This window comes from Peromyscus californicus, unplaced genomic scaffold, assembly GCF_007827085.1.
Source record: "Peromyscus californicus insignis strain IS unplaced genomic scaffold, ASM782708v3 Scaffold_17__1_contigs__length_78620276, whole genome shotgun sequence".
NCBI lineage: Eukaryota > Metazoa > Chordata > Mammalia > Rodentia > Cricetidae > Peromyscus > Peromyscus californicus.
Window position 1 is genome coordinate 36,360,341 of NW_026294469.1, and position 20,751 is coordinate 36,381,091.

The 20,751-nt window shown below is 45.2% G+C and overlaps 1 protein-coding gene across 3 annotated transcripts in view; it reads right to left on the reverse strand.

Annotated features, from left to right (window-relative positions):
- Window positions 1-364: 364 nt before the first annotated feature.
- Sema6a (semaphorin 6A) overlaps window positions 365-20,751 on the reverse strand; it is a 126,120-nt gene continuing 105,733 nt past the window's right edge. For all 3 annotated transcript variants that reach the window (XM_052742160.1, XM_052742162.1, XM_052742161.1), the window contains one exon: window positions 365-3,709. In XM_052742160.1, the coding sequence (XP_052598120.1) occupies window positions 2,508-3,709 (1,202 nt within the window). In that variant the 3' untranslated portion in view covers window positions 365-2,507. The remainder of the gene's footprint in view (window positions 3,710-20,751) is intronic.

A 20,751-nucleotide genomic window follows, 5' to 3' on the forward strand; every position in this document is an offset into this window, starting at 1 on the left:
ACACCCATTACCTTTTGAGTTCTTGTATTTGCAAAGGAAAGGCCAGGGGAACAACAGTATCTGTTTCTAGAAATTCTTTGTGGTGTCAGGGCACAGTGGTTACAGGCAAAATAAAGCCCAATGACATCTTAAGTACCCCAAAGAACAGCCTCACTGATCTGCAAAGGGACTCTTGGGACAAAGGACTGTGCACCTGTCCTGGGCTGGTGACTGCTCTGATTGTAGATGCAACACAGTAACTAACCAACCCAAATTTGTCCTTGTCAATCTTTTTTTTTTCCTGAAAGTTTTTTTTTTCTTTTATGATTTTATTTTTACTACAACACTAAATCCAGACCAAACTGGAAAAAGAAAGAGACAAAGAGACCACCGAATAAACTGTTTATATGAAAAACAATGCCAATAGTTACAGTGTGCAGACAATTCTTTGTTTATGAGGGAGTAAACAAAGGTTCCTTCTGTGTGCTTCAGCAAATGAAAAATAAGGGGAGAAAAACAAAACAAAACAAAACCACACACACACTACCCCCTCTCAACCCTCTACAAACACAAACAGATAAAGGAATTGAAAACAAAAGAACCTTTGCCCCAGAAAAATGGATTTTGCAGCATCCATTGTGGTTTGCCTCATATTTTTAGGGTACCCATTAATCACAGCAGGGACCAGCCTGCCCGGTCTACTTCCTGGTTTTCTCTGTGCATCGCATAGGTGTGCTGAAGGCACAGCTTGGAGACTCCTCCCATCTGCCTCCCCAACCACCACAGCAAGTTCTCCAGTCAGTGGACACAGCGGAGATGAGGGCTGGGACTTCAGTCCCTTCTCTGCCAGCTCAGGAGGATGTCACCATATTGAAATGATCTGAGAATATAAGGGGAGCAGAGAGCTCTGGGAAAGGGGATTTGCCACCCACAACACTCGTGGCGAGGGGGAGGGTACATGCTTGTTAGCACAGCCAAGGGTGGTTGGAGTTGGCACAACGAAGGCATCGTGAACTATAGGATGTCACCCAGCCTTCGGTATTACAATCATCACTACTGCGTTCTTTTTCCATCTGCTTGACTTCAGTCTTCCAGAGGGCGGAGTGGAGGGTGGGGTTTAAATAAATATCTGCATTTATTTCAAGTAGGAAAAAAAAGAAAAAGTTGATCGTAACGACAGTTGACAAGTGTACACAACTCAGGGTGTAAGGCACAAATTTACATGTGGAAAACAGGCTATTCACAGATGCAACCCCACGAAACACCCGTGTGATCAAATCACTAGTGTATGCAAGGTAGCAGCCAGCATATTAATTAGTTCACAGAGTTTGTGGATTTTCGTTTGCTGTCTCACATGCAAGGTGACATGAGATGGGAGGGGGGCTTCACAAGCTGGTGCCTTCGTGACAGTGGGGGTCTCAGACAAAGCCATGTTTCCAGCAATAGGGCATAGGTGCCGTTCTGAACATTTCTGTTCTGGTTGGAATTTAGGATCTGGAAGGATTTTTAAACTTTTTTTTTTTCTTGGTCGGAGACTGAACTGACCATTTAACTGGGAGATTTAAATCAACATTCCCCTCTAAGCACTGTCCTTTCGCTACCGACCCGATAGTCCAAACACAAAGCTCAGAATTCCAGCTCCAACTTATTTACTCAGTGAATTTATTGTAAAAATAAAGAAACTCAATTATTCCAGTTAATGGATTTCACGTTAAATAGTTTAACTTTCCACGGGCTTTCTGCAGAGCTGTTCATACGGTGGCATTTGGAAGAGTCTTTTCCTTAAGGAAAAAGAAAAGGGTGAGCAATAAATAAGAGTTACTTGCGTTAACGGTCACGTTATTCATTAAAAGCGAAGAGGAGCAGAAATCTATGACATCGTTGCCCAACATGGCATTTACCTGCTTTAACAAAGCCGTAACACTGGCGGGCATTTCACAGTATCTGCGCATAGTAAACTTCTGCCATTGTTAAAGTCTGAGTTAGAATTATCAATGAATTCTTTATTTTTATTTTTTTTTGTTTTTTTAATTTTCATGGTTTTTTTTTTTTTTTGAAAAATGTATTTGTGTTTTAAAGTTTTGAACGCTTAGCCCAGTTTGGTAACGTCCCATGCAGCCAGGGACAAAATGTTACGGTGTTTGTTCACGTGTGTGTGTGTGTGTGTGTGTGTGTGTAGTGCGCGCATGTGAGTGTGGGGTGTGCATGTGTTCATGTGGGGATGGGGTGCGGATGTGCTTTTGGCTCATGTTTGTGATGATACTGAAGTCTTTCGTGAGTCCGACCTGCTGTACGATGTGGGGGAGTGTGAAGGAAGAGAATGGACACGTGCCTGTTGCTAACCTTCACCAAACCACATGGCCTGCTTTTCAAGAGTGCCCCTGTGTCCCAGGGAGGAGGACCCAGCGTCCTCAACTCCTCCAGGGCCATCTTGGTCGGGTGGATACTCGAGGCAGTGGGGACCTTGCTGAGCTGGGTGGGTGCCTCGCCTCGTCTGATGCTTCGACTCCTGGCCCCAACCCCAGGGATTATGTACACGCATCATTGGGCTTCATGGATGTGGAAAGGGGAGCAAAGGAGGGTTTGGGGGGTACATCTGGCTTTAGCGAGGGGGTGCGCTTCAGCCCCGACCTCGTCAGTGAGTTGTAGGCATTGAGGCTGGGCTGCCTCGAAACAGTCACGGCCTGGCCAGGGGGCTGGGAGCTGTGCACCTGGATAGAGTCCACCCGCTGCGGGGCGGGAGGCGGGTTGTCTCCCCGGCCAAAGCTCTGGTTCCTGGAGAGGTGGGAGGAATTGGAGGAGTTAGTATTGTTTCTTTTGAGAGTGGTGGCCTGGTGGCTTCTCGTGAGCGAGTTCGTGGGGTAGCTCCTCTTATACTCAAGCCCGTAGGAGGAGGAGTGGTGCATTTCCAGCCGCTTGCTTAGGCCGGTCTGGGACAGCGAGGCTCCCGGGGGGCCCAATGAGGCCTCGCGCTGTGGAACTTTGGGGGGCAGGCTGTCCAGGTTCTCCACGAGGTTCACCCCGTGGTTGGGACTCTTGCTGCTCAGATGCTCTTTGATGGTCTTATACTCCAGGGTGGCAGCCTGGTCCTCCAGGGCCATCTGAGCCACCACCTCGCTCATTTTGGGCTGATCCACGTACTCATGCTGGTAGCCCTGCTGCGTGATGGGCAGCACCACCACGCTGGGGATGTGGCTTGGGGAAGCCCGTAGGGGCAGGTCCGTGGGAATCACCGGGGAGCCCATAGGGGGCATGTCCTTGGTGCAGGCGTTGATGAGGTTCTGATTCCTCTCCCACTCGCGGCTGCCCCGGTTGGGCTTCCGCTTCTGCTGCAGCGTCGGGGTGGATTCCGGGGTGGGCAGGGCGGTGAGGTCGAGGTGGTGCTGATCAGCCTTGATGAGCATCTTGGCCGTGTTGCTAGGCGTGGCCAGCTTGCCGTTGTGCATGAGTGGCGTGAGGATGGCCTCTGGCTTCGGGTCTTTGGACTGGGTGTCCCCAAAGAGGCCACTGAGCTTGGTGACGCTGCTCATCGATCCCCGACGCGAGTGGGTGAGCTCTTTCTCCTTGCGCTGCACGACGGCCACGTCTTTGCGACGGTGATCGCACACACAATACACGATGATGCCCGAGAAGACGGCCCCCATGACAAAAGCCAGAATGACTGCAATGGCCAAGAGGGTGACAGGAACAAGCTGGTCGTTGCTTTTGAGGTAACTTTCCCGAATCACTCCTGTAATAGACATCGCACATGACATTAAGAAACAACAACGACAAAACCATACTGTGAGGCTTACTGGTGTTTGGCAATCACACTGTTAATTAATAACAGGAATAAGTGACAGCAGCACCTCTGCATAGCTTGTCTTCAGGGTGCAGCTTGCCAAACATGAACTAATTAATCCTCCCTGCCCCCATACCACCCCAGCCAGCCCCGGGACGTATGTACATTCATTTTATTTGTTGTCTTCCTTGTGGCTTTCATTCTCTCTGGTCTATGATTTCTCAACTTCTTTCTAAGGACGATGGCAGGTTGACACTTTATTTATCTGGCTTTTCCTTTTGATCTCTTCCACCTTCATATCGCATGAATTAGAATACATGCGATATCCTGAGTCTGGAGGAAGTAGCAGCTATTTTATGGATGTTAAATGAACAAATCACCCAACAACCCAAGCTTTCCATTCAGCCTTTTCTGAGGACTGCCTGTGACGACAGGGGGGCTCTGTCTGGAGAAAGGCATGTTTGCTTTCGAAGCCTCAAGAGGATGGAGGCTTTGTGTCACCACAGTGAAAAATAGCTGAAGCTCGCAGGTTACAATATTTACATTTATTTTGCATCAAAAAAGGAAAAGCCACACTCGATTTCAGGTAAATGTGCAGCAGCACTGAAAAAATATTTAAATCAGGGGCCCGTTGTGGGCTTGTAAAGTGTCAGGTCCCATTATTACTCTTAGGGCTTGCTGTCACTACGAGATTCTTCAGCAGAGCTGATCTCTTCGATTTAATAAAAATTAAATGGCTACCCCCATCTATTATCTTCCACTACATTAACCAAGAAGCTTGGTTTCTGGAAAAAAAGTTGCCTTTTCTATCCCTGCTTAATCAGCCACCAAGCTGAGCGGTTCTAATCAAATGCAAACACCGAAGCTTTTATTTTTTAATACCAAGTGTGAACAGACACCACAGCCCTCAGATCCTAAGTGCTTGACGCCGGTAGCTAAAAAAATAAAATCTCAAATACTTCCATCCCTGCCTCTGGAGAGTGAAAGAACATGAATACATTAGAGGCACCGCACGAGAAAATGTAAACATTGTTCCTATTATGGAAAGATGGCAAGACAGAAAATGTACCTTGTCTGGTCTCTGGAGACACATTTTTCACCTGCTAAATCAACTCTTTCTGGAATGTGTTTAATGTATTTTGCTGGCAAGTGTAAGTGGCATTGAATTAAAATGAAATGAAATAAAAAATCTCTATCCATTCCCAAACTCACACCACTCATCCCTTAAACTTTGGTGACTGTTGCTGTTACATTTTAAATATCACAGCCCAGACCTAGAAGAAACACAGCTCTGTCATGAGGGGTTTTCTGACTAAAATATTTTGATTACTCAAGTGATGGTTTAGAAACCCAGAGGACCTAGCTGGAAGATCACACTCTTCTCTCTCAACAATCCTCTTCAATTGTGACATCACTTGTGTCTGCCGGGGTGGGATGGGGGTGGAGTGGGGGTAGAGTGGGGGTGGAGTGGGGGTAGGGGGCCGGGGAGGTGGCTGTCCTGTGACAAAGGAGTCTGACTTCCAGTAGGAGTAAACAGAAGTAGCAAACACCTTTTAAGATGCAAAATTTTATGATTAAACAAATACCCCTGGTGATGCGGGATTGAGGTCCCCCACGGAACACAAGTAGAACATGGTAAGCCACTGAATAATTTCCCAATGTGACATTTTTCAAATATTTCCAGACTTATCTTCCGGAGCTTTTTAAAGGGTAAAAACCAAAGGGGGGGGGGAAGAACCAGCAAGGAAATGTGGTTCTAACTCACACATTATATGTGTGGTGCTCCCCAGACAATGGGGTGTCTTGCATTCAAATATGTTTTAATATCTATGCCTGAAAGAAAATGTGCTAATGAAAATTTCTTCCCTAAAATTTGCATTTCCTTGTTGTTGTGTTCAAATAGCAACTGATTTTCCCTTAGTTTTGATTATGCATGGAATTCTATCTTGCACATTCTTTACTTCCTACACAACCACACGAACAAATGTGTACACCTGTGAATAAAATGGTTTTATTTATTTTTTCTCATTGATTTGGTGAGTTCCACGGTTCTAACCATGGCAAGACTCCCATCCACAAAAGGACGTCCCCACCACAATGGGCATTTCACAGAGTCCCTTTAGGTACTCACATTTAGTGGGGACCGTCTTCCCAAGGAATGTGTCATTATTAGAGGAAGCTGCCTACAATGGGCTTCGGTGTTCTAGAATTTAAATGGCTCTCAGTTTCGAGTCTCAACCTTTCTAATGCTGCGACTGTTTAATAGAGTTCCTCAAGTTGTGGTGACCCCCAACCATAAAGTTATTTTCATTGCTACTTCATAACTGTGATTTTGTTACTGTCATGGATCACAATGTCAATATCTGGCATACAGAATGGCCTTAGGCGACCCTTGTAAAAGGCTCATTGGATCCTCAAAGGGGTCATGAGCTACAGGATGAGAACCACTGGTTTAGAAGGTCCAAGGGAAGGATAAAACCAAAGCTGAGTGTTGAGACTGGGTATCATAAGGACTCCCCCCATTTCACATCTTCCTCCAAATGACACAGTAACCTGGTGCAGTGTGTTTTCTGTCGTCACAGCAAGTTTGGTGATGAGTAAGAGGAACGCAAGGAAGCTACTCCCTTCACCCTGTCCTTTGTTGGATGTCAACTGTGCATGGGGGCAAACTAGTTAGAAGGCTAGTCCCCAGGAGATAATGGTCTTTGTTCTGAAGACTGGCAAATCAGAAAGCCATCTTCTAACTACAGCATCCTAACTAGCTGTGCGTCATTTGGTCATATACCTCCGTCTCTAAGGAAATGCCAACAGGTCTGCAATCACAGCTCCTACACAAAGCAGCACCGAGCCAGCCCCTCCCCCTGCAGCTTGCCCTTTTAGCAGAGGGTAGTTGCTCATCTGAAAATGAGTTCACTCATGGGATTGAGCTCAGCCCCTACCAGCCCCTTGCCTGTAGACGTGCCCTCCCGACCATGCAGTGAGCAGAATGTGACTTCAGTTCAATAAGGCTACAACAACAACTCATTGACTTCACGGGGGGTTCTGTCCGATTACCACATTTATCCATTGCTTCTTATGCGTAATTTCAACTCCTAAATATTCTTCTTTCATGTAAAGGTCTTTAGTTGTCTGAGACTCATAGAAACCACTCACTCTTTCACCAGCAAAGACTTTTTTAGCTGATGACATGTGAGTTCAGGTTTCTGGTTGTTAACAAGTCAAGTAGGGTATGACCTTTCAGGAAAGTGGTGCGACTATTCTCTTCGGTCTCATTTTGCTGTGTAAATAGTACCAAAAAAAACAAACCAGAAAACCTTTCTGTATCTCTTCATCTTTTAGGTGACTGAAGCCTGGGGGGTGGGGGTGGGGGTTCACTGATCTGTTTAGATAAATCCAGAAACCCCAAGCTCCATGATCAAAACAGACCAGGTATTAAATAGAAAGCGAAGCTAGGAAAGGGGATTTTACTTTTGGGAATGCCTTCCAAACTTAAAGATTTCTGTGTATATCATGAAAATCAACAAAGGAGCATTCATGGCAATGATTAAATTAACTTTGTGATCTAGCCATGGTGAAGGCTTGAACTTCAATCAACCCAGTAGGGCTGATTCAACCAGCATGACGTAAGACCTCCAAGGGTCTGGAGTCTTGGGTCCTCCTCTATAGACTGGTGACATTTTGGAGAGTGGCTTAACACTTCTGGACCTCAGTTTTTTTCATCTATAACGTGGGGTCAACACTAAATGTCAGAAGACTCCACAGAAGGTAAGTGGTGGGTCAGTAATTCTCTGAGAGCTTCAGCATTAGCGGTAAGGCACAGCAGCTCTGGCTGAGTCTGCTAGTTATCCATCTCCCCAGGGAGGTAGGCAGACACATCCTTCCTGCTCCATATGCTGTCCAAATGTGGACAGCCAAAGAGATGAGGAGAGGAGACTCAAGGCAACACAAGACAATGTTTTTATTTCCGGACAGTGCGTAGGTCCCCAACTTTGAAATAATTAAAACAAACCTGGAAAATACTGAGCAAAACCCAGCAAGGGCAGTGAGATGCCCTGTGGACAAATAATCACATCTCCAGCTCCCTGAAGCGGTCGCCACGCCATTCACACTTGTCACCCTGACCTTCCCTAGGACTCAGAGTTACGTAGTTTAATAAGTGACTATTGACCATATATATGGGTTTTCAGTACATTGTAGGGACATTTTAAAATACATTTCTAAACCGTGTGATCCTGTGCTTCATCTTTGGATTGACTATATAACCTTGCTTTGGAGGTCTCAGAAGGAAACAGTCTTCAGTTTTGATCATTTTGATAGTAACACCCACCAGACAAGTGAAGAGAGATCCACAAAGGTACCCAGGTATTTGCTCAAAACAATAAGAGAAGAAACTGTGTTATAAATGAAAAGAAGTGGGCTCTGGGGTAATTCCAAGGGAGCCTATGCGGGTGAAAGGGTGATTTGTGATGGCTGGTGCTCCAGTGAGATTGCTTAATTCGAAACAAACGCACCCCTGCAAAGGGTTAAGGGCCACAGGCTGGGGCCGCAATGGACACCCGTTGCTTCAGATGCTGCATGGAAACCTGGGGATAGGGACAGTCTCACCTGCCCAGGTGCCCCGACATGGCAGGAGGAAAGAATAGGCTTCTCCACTCTGGGCAGGTGATAGCTTTCTATCAATCCCCAGGACGTCTGTTCTCACCGGTTGAAAATGGGGCGTTAGGAATGAAAACAGGATCTGAAAAATGCTCTGCATTGATTCATTAACCACCAGCTATGTCTCACCAGTCATGAGGCGCTAAATGGATCTTCATTTCCACCTTCCCACTGCAGGAAGCAAGGAGCACAAGCATACAGAGTTCTCTGAAACCAGGCCTTAAACTGGAAGAACTAAGAAAGGTAGTGTCTCTGTGGTTTTTGTTTTTTTTTCTGTCTTTTTTGAAGTGAGAGTTTTCAGGTTGCCTAGAGGCCCCAGTGAGGGAATCTGAAGCCCTTCAGAGGCCAAAGCAATGAAAAGATTATGAAGGATACCGCCCCCAGGCCCTGCAACACACACGATTCAAAATAAGAGCAATTATAGATTGTAAAACCAAAAGGAGCCCGATACAGTTCTGAATTTTCCCAGGATGACCTTGCAAATGAATCCTGAAATGTCAGAACCCCCAGTCCTCTGTTTTGAAGAGGGCTCTTGTAGGTAGCTCTGATTATGATTCCTCTGTGCCTGCCTCATCTGTGCATGGGGGTCACATCTGGCCTCCAGGACAATGTACTCTAGACACGATGCTATCTCGTGACTTGGGTTAGGCTGAGATTCTCTGGGTGTCTTTCTTTTCAGCCTCCTGATATTAGCACCTTTGTGGCTGCCCTCATCAGACATTTCCTGAGCACACTAAAGCACAATGCTGGGAGGCTGAAGCCAGGAAGAAGGCAGACCTTGCTCTTAACTCCACCCGAAGTATAGAAACAGAATAGGATACTGCACTCCTGCTCCAAGGCTGAACAAAAGCTTTAACAAGGAGATGAGACTGAGCTGAGCCTTAAAGACATGTAGGGCTGTAGAAATGCAGAAAGAAAAAAATGGGGGGGGGGACACTAATGAAGGGTGACAGCTCTATTCAGCGATAGGGAGAAGTCTAATGCCCTTCTGGTTCCTTACACGTCAGTGTGACCCACCCTGCTGGCTGCACTGTCCTTTGGTACTGGAGTTTCAGAAACCCTTGCCCCTTCTGTCTGGGAACATCTCTCACCTTCTCACATATGCGGCTCTATTATTCCAGTCGCAGCTCGGATGGAGAAGGACTCCCCACCGGGCCAGATCTACCTGCTACGTGCCATCTCGGCTCTGTTCTTCTCTGCTATAGCCCTCACTGGCGAGATGCACACCCTATGTTCCTCTTCCTCAGCAAAGCTGCTCTAAGAGAAATGAATTCAACCCTCACTCCCGGGGAGAACGATGTCCAGCAGCTATCTGTTAAACCAACTGTAAATAAACGCTTGGGTGAATGGATACAGCTGGAGGAGAGTTAAGACAATTAGAAGCTACACGCATTTGGGAGAAGGACTGGAATAGCCTTGAATGACCAAAAAAAAAAAAAAAAAAAAGGTGCTTAGAAAACCTGGCAGTCTTAGAAGGAAAGTTATTTCCTCTTGTCAAGGGAAGCGGCCTCTAAGCTTGCTTTGTTCTATATTGAATTCATTACTGAAAAACCACTAGCTTATGAAGAAACCAGAGCCAAGTACCCTTGCACCTAAAGCACAGCTATCATATCATCATCATCATTCTTTTTAAAATTAAAATGCTCAATCTTCAAGTGTACCTATCACCTGCCACTTACACAGAGACCTGGGAGATACTACAGGACCTATCAAAACAGACAAAGAGATCAAATCAGTTCTGCTTATGAAGCTAAAACCTGAGCCTGCTCCGACCCCTCCAATGACCTCTCTCCTGGTCTAAGATGCAGGCGGCCGGGAAACTCGAAATGGTTAAGTGCATACTTTAGCCTCTCACCCTGGTTCAGTGGGCTGCCTGTTTGGGAGCTGCGGTGGTATGATGGATGTGTCTGTCTCCATAGTGAAGTGATTAATAGGCATCTGTGTCGAGCGGACCCGGTGACCACAAAGACAACAAAGCTTTTCTGTGTCCTTTAGAGAAATATGCAAAGGCGAAAAGGAGGATGGACAGACATTTCCTCCATCGTTGAGCCAGAGGGGGTTTGTGTTGGGTCTGAGAACTAAGAACGATGGCAAACCCCCAAAAAAAGCCCCAGAGTCGAATTCCCTAAAAATAGACTCTCGATTCTGCTTTATAGTAAGACAAGCCTGCAATTTCCTTGAAATCCTCATAACAACTTGAGTGAATAGAATCTAACAACCCAATTTTTCTTGTTTGAAAATCTTATTGCAACAAACTGCCACGCTCAGAGTCTTCCAAGGCAATACGAATGAATGGACCAACCGAGAGCCAGCACCGCCAGGGCTAACCACACAGAGCCCACTGTAATCCCCATGAAGAGGAAGAAAAAAAAAAAAACCAAGCAGCAGGAAAGCCTCAACTGCAGACAATCTCTCCTCAGGGCCACACCCCAGCCCATAGGGATGACCACAGGGCATATGAAATGGGAGCTTTCTGTGGTTATCTTGGCAGGAAACGGTGTTCTTCTTGTCTTAGGGCCTAACGCTAACCAGATGGTTTGGGATAGACTGAAAATGCCAGCGGCCCTGGAAATGGGCTCAGAATTTGTAGCTCAAACTTTCCTTTTTATTTCTTTTTTTTTTTTTTTTTTTTTTTTTCTTCCTGACACGATGTAGATTAGACATTGGGAGGAGTCACTAGTCTTCGAGATGTCTAAAGTTAGGTGACTCACCATGGCTGAGTATGGGCAGCCTCTCGCTCTGGCTAGTTAGGAACCCCCCATCTAGGACTCACACATTGAAAGGATGTTTGCTGTGGCTGGATGCAGATGAGCCCTCTGCCAGTTCTACTATCTCTAAAATGGACACAGTTTGGGTTAAGATGCCTTCACGGGAAGAGAAAGGAGGGCTAGTGTGAAACTCGCTCAGCTTCATTTTTATTAGGAATGCTGCCTTAATTTCCCCCTGCGCTTGGTTTCTGCATCCTCTGTGGCTCTGCTGGTTTAGAGGTGACCTTAGACAGTAGCCTAGTGTCTCTGTTGGGCTGAGAGTCACAGCAGAATAATTTTTAAATCCGTGCCTTGGAATGTCGGTCTGTGGGCCCATGCTTTAGGACTGTTATTGTCCCCAAACGTTTAGTGATTATGTTAGATTTAAAAAGTTTTTGTACAAAATTGTTTTTTTTAATTGTGTGTGTGTGCATGGATATGTATGTTCGCATTCATCCTGGCGTCAGTGGAAGGTAAAGGTATCCCACTTAGAGCCAGAGTTATGGGTGGTTTTAAGCTGCCTGATGTGGGTGCTGGGCACTGAAACTCTGGTCCTCTAAAGAGCTGTATAAACACTTAATAGCTGAGCCATCTTCAGCCCCATTTACACAATTTTCAAGGCTTATTTTCCTGCCCTAAGGTTTTCTTTCTAAGTAAGATTGCGATCTTTAACATCCACATGATCCCTGAAATCAGACCAACGGTCTCATCCTGTCTTCTTTCCTTTGCCTTAAAATGAGGCATCGCACTATGAAATGGGGAACCGAATCTCCTTATAAAACTGGGGGATCCAGGCAATTCTTTGTTTGGATTATGTGTGGGGCTTTGATTTTTCTCTACAAAGCAAAGATAAAACAAATGAGGGAAGAGGTATGCCTTGATAATATTCCAAGAGGACACTGGGAGGTGGTAGTTAAGAATATAAACTTGGAGGTCATAAAGACCTGGATTCGAGATTTGGTTCTATAAATAACTGACTGTGTGACGTGTGGGTCTGTCTCTCCATCAGCCCCAGAAACACAGGTTATAAGATGAGGGTTATTAGAAGGATGAAATGGGTTTAGTAGATCAACACATGGAGAGCAGTTGGCCTGTTCAGGAAAAACACAACAGCAGTGTTTCTAGAATTTCGGGTGAGTTGCCTGCCTTGAACATGGTCTCAAGATAGACGACTGTAAAAGCATACTTTGGTACAACCCAACTGTGTTAGTTAAGACTGGAGAAGAAAAGCTTAAAACATACAGCCCCAAGTCTTGGCAAACGTGCTTCAAAGATACCCCATCAGCAACTTGAACAGTGTGATGAGTCAGTGCCCCCCAGCATCAGCATCACCTTGAACTTGTTAAAGACACAACTCGACAGGTCCAGCCTAGACCCTCCTCTGCATCCGATCTTAGCTGGGTCTGACACTGGTGTTTCTCGAATTCACTAACATTTTTGAACCCTGCCTTCAATGTCACCAGCAATGTTTTAGAAAACAAATCTACACAATTTAGCTCTGAAGCCCTATCTCAGACACAACTGAGGCAATAGATAATCAGATTTCCAGAAACGTTTTATGAAAAACATAAGAAGTAATGAACCAAGTGTGCCTTGGTGTTCAAAGTGCCAATCTTTAGGTTATATATATGTGTGTGTGTGATTTCTTTACTCTGATTAACACTAATGTTCTGACAAAGAATACAAAAGTGATGCTGTTTTATTAGAAAACAACTAAATCTATCATATTTTTTCCTTGCACACATTACTCTCATCTTTTTAAAGATTTTATTATTTTTACTCGTGTGTATATGTCTGTTGGGGGGGGGGTGTACATGTAAATACCTGACATAAATATTACATGTGCCTTAAAATATTCCACTACACTCATAACACCAAATAAAGCCACCCCAACTTGTTAGTTCCATGGTGCCTGGGAAGATGCCCATGGCCTCTAGTGGCCCTAACACGAAGACATGATGTTCCCATCCCTGTAACAGGGGCCATTGGTTTTTGATTGGAATTACATAACTCAGATGTGTCCCTGATCAGATCAGCCCAGGTATGTCTGGATCTCAGGGGCAGAAGAGGCAGAATGTCTGGAGTGCCCAGCATTGGGTAAAGTCGCCTCCTTTAATGAAACCCATCTAACAGTACCCCAAATCAGCACCTTAAACTCCATTCATGACCACTGAAAATTGCTCAGGGCATGTAAAAAAATCTTTCCCCCTACCTCTTCATGACTAGACACAAGAAAAGGAACCCAGGAAGGTAAGGAGGAACCTGAGTTCATGTTTCACCCCAATGTTAAGGTACTGCTTTATGATACCAAAAATGCCCAGCATGGCAATGTACTCAATGGAACCTGGCATTTAGTGTCTGTAAAGGCAAACTGAATCTGAAAACCCATAGAAATGCATGACTTTTTAAGTTACATTAAATTTCTGTTGTGTGCTTTTAAATCACAGAGTGCAAGGCCAATCAGCACTTGGGGTGTATTTATTACCCTAACAAATGTCAGATGATTGTGTCCAGCGTTATCTATTATTTATGAATAACAAGAGGCTAGAGGACTGCCAATGACACACTTTAATATGTCTAAAAGGTTAGGCATAATGCAGTTTACAGCCCTATAAATTTCTTGACACCGATTTTCCCCTTTGAAGAAAGCCCTGTCAGTGGCTGTCCATACGGAACTTCTATTATTTCTGTACCATTCATAATCACTGCCTCAGACTCCAGTGAAGTCATGGTAGATGCGAGTTTGAAAAGAAATGCATCCTTGTAAAAATATGAACTTTAAAAATAACCAGGGTGGGAGAACTCCAATGACTCCATTAAAAACGAACCGCTTCACACAGATAGCTCCCAAGCGGCAGACTTAGAAGAGATTAGGAACTATTAATTGAAGATGACAAACCTTCACATTGTCTGGAATAATGGGCTTTTGGACACTGATGAAGATCCCATCTAACGCGTGCCCAGGATATTTGAGTATATCCAACCAGGTTTCAGCAGTTTGCTCCAGGGCCTTGCTGAGATTTCAAGTACTAAAGAGATTGATGTCTGGTGAAGTTTGCAGGGCTGCTGACAGTCCATCCAGCAGTCTGTGCTCTTGGCAGGGCTATCCTGATGGCTTTGAACACTCTGTATCTCCCTGGTACCAACAAGAGGGCAAAGCTTTTCATGTCCTTTCTCTCTGGGGCAGTGGGGCTCGTTATATGTTTGGGGCAAGCCCGCTAGAGTTTGAGGCCATTCTCGTGTGTACTGTTAGGCAAAGAGAAGCTATCCTTAGGAAATCAGCCATTTTCCCAGGCCCTCTGTAGACCAGTCTGCCCCCAGAACATTGAGGGTTGGAAAGCAAGCTGTCTCCGAAGTCTTCAGACTCACAAACTACACAAAACTGAGTAAGCTCCGAGAGAAAGTTAATATCATCTTTCCATTCTTACATGGGACCCAAACTCTTAAATTGACTCTTCACAATTTCATTAGGAAGACACAACAGAATCTAGGGGAACAGAGTGCAGTTGAATCAATTAAAGAGCAAGTGTGTAACTGCTCCAGATGTTCTGTTAATAAGATCATGCCTAGCCTAGTCCCCGGAGTCCTTGAAAGTTCCATTAAGCTGTCAGGAAACTTTGTCATTGTGTGTGTTTTTGTACAAAGGATGGGAGAGAGTGGAAAAAAACCAAAGGAGAGTGAGGGGAAGGGTGGGGTAAAGTGTCATGTCGGAACGATAGGGCCTGAGAACACAGGAAAGGCAAGAAGAACAGCTGGACGGCGAGTTTCTTTTCTTTAATATACCACGGTTTAAGATGCTGCTTTAAAAGTAAAAGTCTAAGCTTTCTTCATCATAATTTAAGACCTTCATTTTGGAAGAAAATGGGTGTTATGTGGAAAAGGGGGTTTAGTGGGTGTCTCTAGAAAATTCCAATATTGGTGTACTGATTCAGGCAGGCAGGGAGATGTAATAGCTTTTGCATGGCTGACATTTAACTTTTTTTCCCTCTCTACCCTTTCCACAATAATCTCATCAAGACCTTAGATGAATTCAGCTGGTTGTCAAGAGGATAGAAAATTAATTAGATCAGATCTACATCCTTGCCTGCACCACCGAAGGAACAATTTCACTGTCTGCATGGGATTCTCAGCCTGAGCCTCCTCCCTGACAAATGCACCCAGGAAGTCCCCACATCCTCCACCCCGCGGCCCACGCTGTCCATAGCGCCATTTTCCTAGGTCCTTCCCAAGGGAGAGAGCACACAAGTAGATTCTCTTTCTGGGAGGGGAGACAAGTAATATTCTAAAGCTGAAAGGTAACACATTGGATTATATTTTCACTTTTTTTCTTAGCCTCCCATGACTTCAAGTTCTGTCACGGTGAAACATGTTACACATCACATACTCCGGCACCTAACTAAAGGGGCAGAGAAGGCCTCGTTTGGAGTTTGGCTTGCTAGGGCTTTCCCTGGAATCAGGAGCTTACTTTGGCAAGAGCATCTACCAGGAAAATGTCAGCAATGAGCAGTAATAAACCTATTAGAACTGAAATTGATACAAAAATCCCTCCCCCAAATTCCTAGAATATATGTAATCGAGAAGCACACGTGACCCAGCAAGCAGGCTGGTGTGTACATCACTGACAATCTACCTTTGTCTTTTCCTTCCTTCCTTTCCTCGGGCCTCTGGCTTCTGCTGTCTTCCATTCTACCCCCATGCCTGCCAAGAAAGCTAAGACACCTTAGCATGACATTCAGGGCTCTTACTTTGATCTCAGTTCACATTCCGGCCCTTCATAGTCGGGATCACTTTAGTCACTCCACGTGACATGCCTCTTAGTGACTCACCCAGTGCTGGAGCAGCTTTGTGACTTGTCCACTCAATGTGTTCCCCTTGCAATGGTTTTTCCTCTTGCTCTGCTACTGACATCCATTTCCCCACCGCCCCTTTCCTGTTACTGACACCCACCATTTCCTCCACTGCTTTTCAAGGCCTTTCCCTAGTCTACCCTACTTGGAAGCAGCCATGGCCTGTTTTTACCTTACCAGTGCTCTGTCTTCCCGTTTTTTGTCCTTGACTTCTCTTGCACGGACTTGCTTCTGTCTCACCAGAAGCTAGCTGTGTATCTCACCCACTAACTGGAAACGGCTTCTGTGCAGGTTCCTATCAAAATCTGTATTTTCGACAGGCAGTGGTGGTGCACGCTTTTAATCTCAGCACTCAGACGGCAGAGGCAGGTGGATCTCTGAGATCAGGGACAGCCTGGTCTACAGAGTGAGTTCCAGGACAACCAGGGCTAGACAGAGAGAACCTCTCTTGAAAAAACAAAACAAAGTAAAACAAAATCTGTATCTTCTTTAACATCCAGTAGAAGACTTACATTTGTGCATAGATGTTTGTTGAATGAATAAAGAAACAGAGGAATGCTTTTAAGGGTTTTTGTTTGTTTGTTTGTTTGTTTGTTTTGTGTGTGTGTGTGTGTGTGTGTGTGTGTGTGTGTGTGTGTGTGTGTGTGTGTGTGTGTGTGTGTGTGTGTGTGTGTTTGTGTATACAAAGGCCAGAGGACAACCTTGGGTGTTATTCCTCAGGATGCCATCTGTCTTTGTCTGTGTGTGTTTGTGCACAGGTACAAACGCACATGTCTAGTAGTAGGGCTCCAGGAACAAGGCACCATGTCTAGCTGTTTCTGTGGTTGCAAAGACTAGAATTCATGCTCTCTTGCTTTTCCACCATACACTTCGCTGGCAGCCTTCCCCACAACCCTAAGAGTTTGTTCTTCCGTCTTTCTTTGAGACGACGGCTCCCATCACCACTGCTGAATCTTTACTTCCTAGTGCTTTCTCAGTCTCAGTCTCCCACAAACAAACAAGCACGAAAGTGAGACCAAACACCTATATGGATCATAGGACAGTTGACCAAAACTTTCATGCTAAATAGACTTTCTTTTTTGAGACAGGGTTTCTCTGTGTAGCTTTGTGCCTTTTCTGAAACTCACTCTGTAGCCCAGGCTGGCCTCGAACTCACAGGGATCTGCCTGCCTCTGCCTCCCAAGTGCTGGAATTAAAGGCATGTGCCACCACGTGTGCCCAGCCCTAAATAGACTTTAAAACAAGTTTATTATCTTGTCCTGCTTGGGAGCAATTCTATTTATGAGCCTTCCTCCATAACAGTGTTAATTGGAGCCTACTTTCAGTGGGTGTCTGTTACCAATACTATGTTTCTGATGGATATAAAAATTATAGTGATTATTTCCTGAAATCAAATGTGATGAAACTATCACAGAAGGATTTGTTGTTGTTGTTGTTGTTATTTGTCTGTGCAGCCCTGGCTGTCCTGGAACTTGCTCTGTAGACCAGGCTGGCCTCAAACTCAGAGCAGAGATCTGCCTGTTTCTGCCTCCTGAGTATTGGGATCAAAGGCTTGGGCCATCATGGCCGGTTACAGAAGGAATTTTTAAACTGAGTTCTCTGATACAGTTTATTCTAAATCTGCCAGCTCTGAGACCAAAGTTATCAACACAGCTTCATGGAGTCTACTTATGCTACTTAACTTTTTGACAACTTGACATAAGCTAGAATCATCTGGGAAGAGGGACGCTCAATTGAGGAAATGCTTCCATTGGATTGGTCTGTGAGTGATGCCATCCCTGGGCAGGTGGTCCTGGCATCTATAAGAATGGCAGTCATGAAGAGAAAGCCAGTAAGCACCATTCCTCCATGATTCCTGCCTCTGATTCGGCTTGAGTTCCTGCTTGACTTCCTTCAACATGGATTGTTATTGGGACGTGTGAGCCAAGAAAGGGCTTCCCTCCCCGAGCTGCCTTGGGTCATGGTGACTTTCGCAGCAACAGAAAGCTAAGCAGGACTCTGCAGCTGTTAAACTTCAGACACAGAGGGATGCTTTGGAGAAAGTACGTCGCGTGAGGGAACTGGGATAAACCAATGGGTTCAGGTAGAAAAAACAGACAGGATACTTGCTAAATATAAACTTGGATAATAAACAATAGTGCTTTAAGAGAAAAGTATGTCTCATGTAATATTTGGTATATGCTTACACTAGAAGCATTCACTTTTATCTACATATTTGAAAAATAGTATTTAAGTATATTTGGAGTTCAAATTTCTCTGAGCACGTTGTATTTTACCAAGTACCTTTTCTACTTTCCAGCAATGTGTTTCCATGGCTCTATGACTCACACAGTCATTTAAAAGCTATTAAAATTGCTGTGTGTGTGTGTGTGTGTGTGTGTGTGTGTGTGTGTGTGTGTACACGCTGGTGCCATAGCACGCACATGTAGGTCAGAGGACAACTTATGATCGTCACTTCTCTCCATCCATCATGTGGGTCCCCGAGATCAAACTCACGTCCTCAGGGTTTCGCCCACTGACCCCCTCCACCAGCCCACAAACACTTCTGATACAGACTTGAAAGTTTTGGAGGTTAGCACAGCTTGACAGAGCTATAAAAATGATATTAAACTCTTCGTGGGGCGGACGCAGTACAACGTACACTTAGAAACGCTGCATTCTGAGAGTTCTCTTTTCCTTACCGTCGGGAGCTGCTTGTGCACCATTTTCCACGAACAGCACAGGGGGCCTTCCCTCTAACACCTCAAACGGCAATCAACCGACTCTGCTTTACGGCCAGTCCGCCCCCTCTCAGCTGCCCTGTCTCTGACCACGCATGCTCGTCTTGTTGTTTTGAACTTCAGATTGACCAATGGAGGTAAGGTAAGGGCCCCTTGCTCCTCCCACCACCGGATCCACAAGATAGCAGCCTTTTCTCTAGAACTTTCCTGGAGGCCAGGCATGCTCCACGATCACATCCGAAGATGACTGTGATGCTACATGAAAACTGTGCAATCAGTGCGGGTCGGTTGCAGACTTTTTAGAGAAAGCTCCAGCTATTCAAGAAGTCAGTGTTCGCAACACTTTAGACAGAAGTCCTCTCCGACACTCCCATTATCCTCCCCTCCCGCTTTGGGGATCCATTACTGTCATGATATTGGCACTGAAGGAAAATGGGCTGGGTCACAGCGTCCATCAGAGTGCCACACCCTTGCTGTTGGCAGCCTGTGGCTGTTCCCAACATTGACGGTGTATGTCTTGATCTGGCTCACAGAGGCCACACTGACCACATAGGCATTTTGTCACTGTCATTTCTACGTGTGTCTCATAGGTCTGGCAGCTGGATATGCCTCAGACAGCAAGGGAGTGTGTCTGTCTCACTCAGTTAGCCCAGAGGACACCTCAATGGCATCCAAAACTGCACTTTAGGATCAGTGATTAATTTTTCCTAAGACACCCCAGGAAACATTTTTTTTTTTTTTGCAGCGTATTACTGAAGAAAGAGCACAAAACATCTGGCTTAAGTCAAGAAGACAGCTGTTTGTCTTCACATTACTTTCAGGAGGAGTAACGTTTTCTGTGCATAAAACCACTTGTAAAAAGTTTGATAAGAGCCAAGAAATCATTTTTTCTTCTTGGGAGAACCGGCATGCTCTAAAACACCGAATCAGGAAGGCTTTAAGCATTGGCGAGTATTACAACTCTAACCGGACCTGTGCTCTGTGGTTCAGTGTACTTGACTCCGGTAGCATGGATTCCTCAGTCTGTTAGCACAGAGGGCCTCGCTCTGAAGGTCTGGGGCTCACAGAGTGAGCGGAGGGAAAGGGAAGAAGGGTCAGTGTATGTATTTTCAGGACAGGGGAACAGGAGACAGCTCTGAAGAAGCAGGGCTGCTGGAGGTCACCTTTCCCTCAGGCCACCGTGTGGTTAAAAACTAGCTGCCTTCTATTCTAGGGAGCTCACGGCGGATTGAGAAAAATGTGACAGGTGCCTGTAAGGCTACAGAGGCGAATTTCCTTATGGTCTAAATCCATTTGTCTTTAAATGCGCACTTGACTAAAGTTCTCTTGCCCAACTTCAAAGCTTGGCTGTCAGGACAGAAATGAGAAGAACACAGGGTTGTCGATTTCAGCACTGACCCATGGTCACTTGACCTTGAAGTGCCCAGACAGCCCAGGGCTTGGAAGCCATCAAATCTCCTTCCGAGTGCCAAGAACAGTGTGCTTGGTAGCAGTTCCATCCTTACCGGACTCTTTCAGTCCCTCTAGGCCAGCACTACCCAAACTTTATTAAGTCAGGGACCATCTCTACAGCTCTGGCTACACCAACAAGTCTCACCATATGACTTACTTAACAGTATATCTTACGACCACCGCCATGACTCCTTACGTAATATTTGCTTTAAATTAACTTTTACAATATTTCACATGGACTTCACATTAGTGTTATATTTTTATATAAAAAATGACTGTCACTTTTCATGGACAGAAAGTTAACTTAAAAATATTAACTGGAAGCAAACCAATATTCATTCTCGTTAAGTCCAGTCGCAAGACAAAGCTCCGATCTAAAGCCTGTTTTTTGCTATCGGTTACACAGGGAGGGATACCAGCAAGTTTAGGAAACTATTGACAACAAAGAATCGAGAGGAAACCACAATTAAGACATAGTTAAGAAAGAGGGGGCACACATTCCCTCCATAGCACTCGCTATTCCCAAAGGCCACCCACCATGTCCCCAGGTCACCTAAACCATCCTTATT